At 61.0% G+C, this 10,044-nt stretch overlaps 1 protein-coding gene across 1 annotated transcript; it reads right to left on the bottom strand.

Moving 5' to 3' along the window:
- Positions 1-781: 781 nt before the first annotated feature.
- On the bottom strand, positions 782-2,089 carry MIND_00913600 (uncharacterized protein; the record flags this gene model as incomplete). Its single annotated transcript, XM_037365773.1, has 2 exons — positions 782-1,970; positions 2,013-2,089. The coding sequence occupies 2 exons, from the start codon at positions 2,087-2,089 to the stop codon at positions 782-784; spliced, it is 1,266 nt and encodes a 421-aa protein (XP_037217185.1).
- Between the last annotated feature and the right edge of the window lie 7,955 nt (positions 2,090-10,044).

The raw sequence follows: 10,044 nt of genomic DNA, 5'->3' as shown, positions 1-10,044 counted from the left end.
ATTTTACCTTGCCCTATAGGTTTGAGGCGTCTAACCTCCCTCCTACTCTTAACCTCCTCACTCGTCTTGCTCGTTTCTTCAAGGTGGACAAGGTGCTCAGCACCCAACTGCGCTACAAGCACGAAGTCTTCACAGATATCTGCCGTATCTTAAGGTGAGTCCCGAGGCTGTAGAAGCTTGCGCAGAGGAGGACTGACACTGGACTATGTATATCTGGACTCCTGGGACTATATGCACTATATATATATAAAAATGTATATTAAAATGGTCACTGGACTCAAAAGTTGGACTGTTTGGTGAATGGCCCTTGCCTGTGTCGAACGGGCCGGGCTGTCTGCTGCTTTCTACACATGGCACTGTAGTCTGCCAGGTGGCTTCCTGCTGGAGTATCTGCACACCACATGACACAAGTTCTAGGGCTCCAGCCCCCTGCATCTGCAGATTTTGTACACATTAGGTTGTGGAAATGCTCTAATTAGAAGTGCACCTGGCAGCAGTGCCCATGTGCAACTGTGAGCAGAAAGTGCAGACAATTTGCAACAGACGGCCTGTTCAATGTGAACAATATATCCATACAAAAATGAATGTTTGATTTTTAGGTCATATCCAAGCAGATGCATAGGTTTACAGAGTGTCCATCCTCCACTCTTCACATACTCCACAGCCCGCCAACTGAAACAGTCCACAGGCATAAGTACATATATTCATAGCAGTCCATTCATAGTGCAGTGTCTACTTCCGTCGCGTCCCTCCCAAGTCCGGGCTTGCACAATCCTCCATATCAGTCCTGACGCATCCAGGTGCCGCGGTGCGAAGGGGGCCGCGGCTCGCGCGACTTGCTGCGGCACCGCGGCCACCAGCTCTTAGTCGAGGGCGGCTTCGCGAGCTTGTGCTGCGGCACGGTGATCCCGCGCCGCTGGGCTGGGCCGACCGGAGTCGCGGCCATCGGGTGGATGACCGGCGTGAATGGGATCACGGGGCCGGCCGGCCAGGCCATCGGCTGTGTGACCGGAGCCGACGGGATGACCCGCCCTGACGGCCACGCCATCGGTTGGGAAGGTGCGTACTGGGCATGAGCCGCCCAAAGATTCGTGAACTGCGGCCACGTATAGGCGTACTGAGCCAAGGGGAGGGTCGGCACGCCCGGCGGCGGCGCGACTGCCGGGGCGGTGGCACCGGAGAATGAGTGGGCGCGCGGCCGGGGTGCGGGTGGTGTGGCGGGCGCCGGCGCAGGCTGTCTGCCACGTGCAGCGCCGTCCCACGGCGCGGGCGGCATGCTCGGGCCCGCCGCCGGCCCGAATGCAGCTGCGGATCCCCAGGGATCCGGGCCCGACGGCTGTCTTCCACGGCCGAATTCGCCCCAGTGATCTCCCTCTTCATCCTCGCCGTAAAACTCCTCTCCGTCCTCGTCTTCCTCTTCTTCCTCTTCTTCAAGTTCGGCCGGATCTCTCCTAGCGTACGGCGGCGGCGGGGAGAGCAACGTCCCGCCAGGGCTGGCCCTATGCGCCGGCCGTTGCTGCAGACGCGCCGGTGCGGTCATCGGGGGCGGCGCATGCTCGTCCGCGAAGCCCCAGGGGTCGTCCGGCCACATGCGTGGAGGTGGTGAACCCACAGATCCTGCGCTGCGTGCCCACGCCGGTGCGCTCCCGGGAGGCGGGCCGGGCTCGCGCTCCGTCGCCCACGCTGGGATATTCGGAGGCGCGGGGCCGGGCGCGGCCGAGTGCGGGCGGGGCAGCGGGAGCGGCGCGCTGCTCGGCGGGGGCTGGGCATAGTACGGCGACATCCATGCAGCCTGCATCTGTGCGGCGGGTCTGGCCACTGGGGCCGCCGGTGCGCTCGTGGGCAGCGGCTGCCCGTAGTACGGCGGCGGCATCGGCGGTGGCCCCGGGGGCGCGAGCGGTATCGGCGGCGCCGGTCCCGGGGTGATAGCCGATGGCGCCCCGGCGCACGCGGGCCAGACATAGGGCGTCCTAGGATGGTCAGACATTTGTCAGAGCCGAGGAAGCACACACCGATACGCGTACGCCGTGTCCCCGAGCGGCGGCCACGTGGTCCAGTAGTAGGCGCCGCTCGTCGGCCAGTACGCCATCTAAGTCGTGAAGTGCCTGTTGTAAAGGAGAGTGTCGCTGTAGGTCTGGCGTGGCGCGCAGTGGTGAGCCAACGCAGCGCAGGGGACTGGGGCGCGGCAGGCGGATTATAAGCGCACCCCGAAGAACAAGGACCCTTGTTCTTTGACGATAGTGTATCCACCCGCCTTGTCCCGCGTCGCGCGTTCCCATCGTCGTATGTGGGGCCGCCGCGACGAACAAGGGCGGTGGGAAGCAGAAGCAAAGAGCGGTGGCGGCGTGAGAAACAAACAGACTCCGGCGCACAGACCAGCCCGTCACGTGCGCGCCACGGCCACCTGCATTTCACGTGCATCGCAACGGCGCTAGGGGCTAGGACTCGACGACGCGCAGGGACCGAGTTTCAACAGCAACGATCTGGAAGATCAATTATAGGTCACGGCGACGGCCCGTTCGACGCGGGCCGTTCTCAATACCCAGGACAAAGAAGAGATGGTGGTTCATTTTTTTAAACAAGATTTTGAGTCAACTGGCAATTTGATACTTGGATCCGCAGTCTTAACGATCAAGATACCATACAACCGCCACCCGACTCCCCGTGGCCACGTAGAAGGATCGCCCATCGTTGCCGCCGGCCCCGGGCTGTCCTCCGAGTGTGCCGCGCACGCCATCGCAAGTTCCTCTCCTCCTCTCGAACGTCTGATCCCTCTCCGTACGAGTCCGCTGGAGAGGCCTCTCCCCTTCCCTCTTCCCGTCCTACAGATACAAATACAACCCGCGCGGGTGCGGGTGCGAAGCGATTAGGGGGATCGTATGCATACATAGCGAGCAGCACGACAGCGGGCAGAATAGCAATAGCAATCTGCCCACAGGTCAGCCGGGCAAAGGAGGGGAGGGGACAGCGGACGCACACAACAGGTGGATAGATAGATAGTACAGCAGTCGCAGACAAGACGGTTACTTCCACGGGCAGTTGGGCCTGGGACACGGGTCAGCAAAGGGCAGCAAGGCGGGGGATGACAAAGACGCACGCGTGGGTGTTGACCCAGCCGCAGGCCGCGCATGTCGCGCCGGAGACGCCGCCCGCGCCGAAGTTGCAAGGTGTGTGGGCGGGATCGGCGGCGCGCGATATCGGGACCGTCGCAGCGGGAGCAACAGCGGGAGCGGGGGCGACGGTGGCAGCGAGGGCAGCGCGGGAAGAGCAGCAGGGCATCGTTGTTTGTGGGTGGTGGTTGGTTGTTATGTGGAGAGTGGAGCGAGGGGGATAGCCTGTCCTGCGCAGTGCCCAGCCTTTATATGCCACGCCACGCGCCCCCGGGCTTGGCTCGTTGGGGCTGCCGGCACGCCACGCCACGCCACGCCACGCCACGCCACGCCACGGGTGCAGATCCAGGACCGCACGATCGAGATCTGGGCACGCCCTGCCCGATAAGGCAGCCGTCACGCGTCACGCCGGCTAGCCCGATGCGGCTGGCGGGTCGCACGCCCACTTCTCGTCTTCTTCTGTCTTCTGCTTAGCGAAATCGAAGGGCGCTAGCTGCTCTTGCGCTAGTGTGGGCGTTGGCGCTGACGCTGACGCTGACGCACCGCCCACGGAGAGACGGCCGCATCGCCGTCGAGCGCGCTAGAAGCTGATTGCGTTGTGCTGCGCTCGTCAGCGGTCGGACGTCCCGCGGGACCAAAACGCTAGCGCACGGGCCACGGCAGGGCATCACGAGCACATAAATGCGCGAGAAGGCATACCGTATTACCAGCGGGCCATCGCCACGGGACGTGATCCCGAACAGCTATTAGTGCCGCACTGCCCCCTGCCTTTGTTCGAACAAAGACTCAAAGAGGCGCGCGCTTCGCGTCCTGTTGATAAGCCCCATTCATTTCATTTCGCCTGAAGGGGAGATCTAGGCGGCACCGACGGGCTGGCGCACAGTCCATGCCTGAGGCCCGCGCCACGAGTGTGCACGGACAAAGCCTAATCGACGGACGGCACCACCACTTCATCACATCATCGCCGCCAGAACCAGCTATTCCCGCGTCCGCATCTGGCATCCACCGGTGCCCCGTACGCGTACCCTCTGGGCAGGCCCGTACCCTCTGGGCAGGCTTTCTTCCTACGTCCGCTTGGCGCCCGCTGCTTCCATCGCAGCGCACATATCCCCGGCGTCTGCGGTCTTCGAATTCGAAGGCTGGAGCGCTCTCGACCGCGCCACCGTGCCCGCCCGACAGCTTGGCGCTTCGCTAGAGGCCAAGCACAAGGACGGGGACAAGCACAAGCACAAGCCCGCGAGCTTGAGCTTATGCTTATGCCTGTGTTTGACGGCCTTTGACACTTCTGATGTCGCGTTAGCCTCTGCGTCCTGCCGCGCGAACTGCAGTGGGGTCCGACGATCTGGCGGTCCGAATATTAATCAAGTCCACGACGAGAACTGACGACACACCGGCGACCGCGCATCGTGCAGTGAGCTCGACCTGCCTAAAGCCTAACTGACGCACGGAACCCGAGAATCCGAACCCGCCGCCTTCGTCCATATTGGCACCGGACCGTCGCCTGGCCCGAGGCTGGGCCTTGACTCGTCGCTGCAGGCGGTTTGAATGAGCCGGAGGCGGTAATGAACTTGCACGGAGACAGAAGAAGAGCCTGAACGCGCCGCCCCCAATTTGGCATACGGGTACACCGAACGCAGCCCAGCCCGCTCGGAAATGAAGAGCAAACCACGACGACGGCGAACACACCGACGCCCGCAGATGTGAAGGAGACCTCCCAAACATAGCCTGTGTCGATCGATTCGCCGTCATGGACTTATTAATAGCCCGTCGAGGCACGCCCCGTGTGTGTGCGTGGGTGTGGGTGTTGGTAAGCCAGGCACGCGGCCGTGGGCGCTCGCGCCAGCCATCTGCCGGCTCCACGACGCCATAACCAAGGACAGTAGGTAGTCCGCGGTGTTGGCTGAACAGGGGAGGAAGGCAGCCCGCCTGATTCTGATTATCGCTGTGTGGACGCGCAATCAGAAAGCGTGACGCCGCCCGGGAGCGAGACACGCACGAATGAAAGACCAGCCCTCGGAGGGGAAGCGCGAAGACGGTTGCAGGCCGCGAACAGAAGAAGGAAAGCATGAGATTAATCACTGTGCGCCGGCCGGATGGCGGGCCCATGCCAGCCCAGACCGCGCGAGCTTCCCAGCGTCCCCGTTGACGACCCTATCCGCGTGTGGGCGTCCGCTACCGGCCCCCGGTCCGCACCTTCCTTTGTCGCCCTAGGCGTGTTGTCGTAAGGCACCCGTGTCCGGGCGCGTCGGAGGCCCACCCCGGTCGGCGTGCTTCTCTTTGTTGCTGTGCAGGTGCCCAGCCGTTTCCGTGGGGTCGTGTATGCCTCCGCATCCGAGTACCCACCGGGCCCCGGCGTCCATCCCTTTGTTCCAACTGAATTTCGCCGCTCAAGTTGCCGGCCGGGAGGCGGTGTTGCTGGTGTGCAGGTGAAACCACACAACTTGAATTCGCGCGGGGCGCCGCGGAGATGCGGCAGAAAATAGCACAAAGGTTGGCTAGACACAGCGGGCGGCGCCGGGCTCGTCGGGCCAGAGTGTCTGCGCTTCGTCGTGGCATCGTCAGCCGTCCTATTGTTGCATCGCTGGCGCGAGATCCGGGCCACCCGCAGCGCCATTGCGTCAGCCGCGAATCGCGATCACACTCGTCCGCCCATCATTGCCCACGGGAACCCTATCTCGCCCCGGGGGCCGGCCCCGTGGCGGCCGAATACTTACCTCCGGTATCGATGCAGCCGTTATCGATGGCGATTGCGCGGGTCGCCGCGCGAGGTTTCGGAGGGTCACGCGCTGCTGCTGCAGTCCCTGGATGGTCGTTGCAACTTGCAACCGGAGGCACCTGCAGTCAAGGTACGCGGAAGCAGTGCCCGTCGTCGGCGCGGCGTCTGTAAATTGTAAATCGGAGAATGACGACGAATAAGACGGACAAAGACGCCGCGTGCCTGTGTGTCTAGCGGGAGGCTCTTTGTTGGAACCCGACGACGGCCGTGCCAATGGCACTCCATTTTCGGGAGAGGCAGGCCTGGACCCGGATCCTGCTGCTGTTGCCTCATTGCGCGATGCTCATTGGCGCGCGGACGATTGGGCAGCGTAGCCGAGATAAGCAGGTGAAGAAGATTCAGGTAGCCTGAGCACGGGGCCGTGGGGGGACGTCGACGGATGCCAGGGCCACCCACGTCGGACAGATTCATCAGTCAGCAGTCGTGGATGGCAGGTCATGGGGGCGAGAACAGGAGCGAGACAGAGAGCGAGTGGACATTGGGCCGGAACGGCATGACTGGCCCGCCGGGAAGAGTGCGAGTGCTTGAGCTGGCACCGATAAAAAAAGAGAATGAGTCTGATTCAGTCCAGGAAACTGAAAAAACACGCACTTGGTGGCCAGTCCTTTTCTCCTCCTCCTCCTCATTCTCCCTGCCAATAGCCTCTGGACGCGCATCCCGCGCTGCAGCGTCGCTATTGCGCTCCCCGGCCAGCCCCGTCACCAAGCGTGCTGCCCCTTTCGTATCGTTGCCTCCTCTTCATTACCTCTTGATTAGGGCCGCGCCCTAGCCCAGTGAGCTTTACGTGCCGCCGCCCTGTGGCTGAGGAGGCCCACCAGTCGTCCCCCTCTCTTGCGAGGGTCGCCCAGGCAACGCGTCGCCAGCGCACATGGACGCTCAGCGGAAGCAGCATATGGTTGATCAGCAGCACGTGACGATGACTCAACCCTTTGCTTGCGTCACTCATGTCAGCGACGCGGGCACGGCGAGCCACGCTCGGAGACGCGCCATGCGGTGGTTCTGTGGGTGTCCTGCGGTGCCAGACGGACTCCGACTTTGCTATTTCTCTGGGGACGACTTGACACTGGCACTTGACGACGCACTGGCAATGACGAGGGCGACGGCCACCTGGGGCGGACGATCCTCACACTGGCAAACCTATCATACTCTTTGGAGCTTGGACCACCGCCCTCTCGTCTGCACTCATCGTCTGTCCACCGGGACAGCGGCAACGGCAACTGTCGGTCCTGGAGAACACTAGAAAGCAGTGTCCCCAAGACGAGCCTCGAGGCACCGTGACAGGACTCAACTGCTGGCAACTCAATCATAATGTATCCTTCAAGTGGACAGCCTGAGGCAATCTTCTATCCTTCTGTGGGCCTCTGAGGACGGTCAGACTATGAGGGTTACAGTAGCTCTCTGGCTGCTCTAGCCCGGTGCTGGAAGCCCTTCCGACATGCTTGTTCTTCAGTACGACTGGACTAGTAGCGACGGCTTGAGCCTATCATGTAGTCAAAACCCCACTATCTCATCCACCAGTAATCTGCTGGACTAGTATAATCAAAGTGGACAGCCTGAGGCCATCTTGCAGCCTGAGGCAATCTTCTATCCTTCTGTGGGCCTCTGAGGACGGTCAGACTATGAGGGTTACAGTAGCTCTCTGGCTGCTCTAGCCCGGTGCTGGAAGCCCTTCCGACATGCTTGTTCTTCAGTACGACTGGACTAGTAGCGACGGCTTGAGCCGATCATGTAGTCAAAACCCCACTATCTCATCCACCAGTAATCTGCTGGACTAGTATAATCAAAGTGGACAGCCTGAGGCCATCTTGCATCGTTCTGTGGGCCTCTGAAAACACTCGGACTATGAGGGTTGTAGTAGCTATCTGGTTGCTCGGCCTGCTCTGGCCCGGTGCCAGTGCCGCAAGCCCTTCCTTCCGACATGCTTGTTCCTCAGGCGCGGCTGTACTAGTGGTGACGGCGACATCTTGGGCCGGTGATGCAGGCAAAACCACACTATCCGATCAGGATACTGCTACATCTACCAGTCACTTCAACCGCGCCAACGAGGCCCGCAGAACGCCGGCCGTGCGAATCCGGAGCTTTCCTACGCCGAATCTCGATGCACGCCAGAGCCCCGGTCAATTCCAATTCGCGCTCCGCGCCGCGACTGGTGCTCCACAACGCCTCTTTTCCTCGAGTGCCTCGAGGCCCCGCACGTGCCCCTCTGCAGGAACCATCGCCGCTTTCCTACTCCGCGACGGTGGACATGGTGTGGAGCGCTCCACGATTGAACAGAGGTGTCCTTTTGCGAATACAAATATTTTTACTCATGATGGTGATGCAGATGCCCGTGACAGGAACTGACAACGAACTGCGATCACCACCCCAGAGTTGTGCGTCTCTATATACGTTGCTCTAAGTATATACGGCGCTTCGCAGGGAGGGACAGGATCCATCTGTCAACGCCGCCCGAATGGGCAATTCGCCATTTCGAGTGTGGCGTGGTTGCGTGGCGTGGTGATTGTTCGCAGGCATGCTGTCAGACGTCTAACGGTCTTCGCGAAGAATGAGAGTAGCCACTGGCTGGTTGGCTGGTTGGCTGTTGGCTTCGGTGACACTATGAGGATCGCAGGCAGAAAGGGCGGGTCTCACAATTCACAACTGCAGCCTCCGTGTTATCAGCAAAGGATAAAATGGCGCGACGGCGGGTGCTTACGGCGAATATACTTCCGGCCTTCATGGAATTCGCGGTCCCGATCGTCTCCCAGCGCCGTCGGGGAATTGCAATTTGCGTCGGTCGACTCTTGCGCCAGCGCCAACGAGTTGGCTGTGGCAAGCAGCGCAAGGCGCAAGTTACGTGTATTCGGGCATCGTGTTCCACGCCTTAACATCTTCTACAGCCGCTCGTCCGCCGCTTTTACGGAGGGTATGCGGAACGGGGACCGAGCGAGACCGCTCTGGACAACGACGCCAAGGGTGCCGGAGCTTCACCGAAGTCCGGTTGGTCCCCTTACCGTGTCCTTCGGCGCGATAACCGGTGGGCGCCGCTTCCTCAAGTGCCAAGTCGCTGAATCAGTCGACGTAGTTCAATCTTGGAGACCGTGACCTTCTCTCCTACGATAAGACTGTGCCCCAGGACGCGTCATGTCTGACATCACGCTTGCGCCTTATCTACCGCAACCCGACGTGCCGCAATGCCGCCAGGCGCGCGGCCTCTCACGGCGCCGAGATCTGCGCCTCACAACAAATTCAGAATATAGCGCGTTTTGGTTTAGTTGCCGCCCTGGTTGTCGACATCCCGCACTCTGGGATCGAATTCAGTCGGTCAGAAGCCTCGCGGCAGCAAATGGCGGTGCTGACAGGGCAGCCCGGCAGACGCCGCTGTGGACTTCCGGTCGTCGGCATCTTCTGACTGCTCCCAGCCATTGAGTTGTTTATATGCGTACGGGATGCGATCGCTGGGTGTGTGATTTACATTCAAAATTCGTGTTCCAAAGACTCAAGTTCGACTGCTCAATCAGCCAAGCATTATCTTAGCCGCGCGCATCGCCAACCGAGCTTTGCCATGAGCTCGCTCTCTGCGTCCACCGCCGACCGACCGATGCGCAATCAGAAAACACTGCAAATGAGGAGATCTTCCATATCTGTGCAGAACGACCCCCGCGCCACGACGACAGACGCGAGGGAAGGAACTTGGGAAGCAACAAAATTGCAGCAACAAATGTGCGATGTCCCGCCCGGGCCCGGGACCTACCGCTAGCCGACGTCTGATCAACGCATTTAAAAGTCCGCACGCGTGATGGGCCCGCGACTGTCGGACGTCAGTCACACGCCCGGAAGCAGCGGATAGATAGACGAACGACGGTACAGTGGCTCAAGACAGAGTTTTGTGCCAATGGACATCTGGCCTCTACGCCGAAACACGGCATCACGCACATCTGCAAAGCTTCCGGATGTCGGGAGAAGATGTTCGAATTCCAAGTATTCGGATTCCAATCGCCTTCTTCCAAGAAGGTGTCTTGGGATCTGCGGCTGGGGCACATACACATGCCTAATAGCAATTTTCGGACGCGTGCATCAGACGACCGTGACTGGCATCCGACGGCAAACCGTGACCAGGATCCCGACATGGTTGGGCCCTGGTAATCACTGCATCCCAGCTGGACCGGTTTCTCGACG

The sequence above is a fragment of the Mycena indigotica genome (assembly GCF_014461135.1).
Source record: "Mycena indigotica strain 171206Taipei chromosome Unknown Mind.scaff0008, whole genome shotgun sequence".
Taxonomy (NCBI): Eukaryota; Fungi; Basidiomycota; class Agaricomycetes; order Agaricales; family Mycenaceae; genus Mycena; species Mycena indigotica.
The sequence above is the reverse complement of the archived record's forward strand: the minus strand, read 5'-3'. Positions and strand labels throughout refer to the sequence as shown.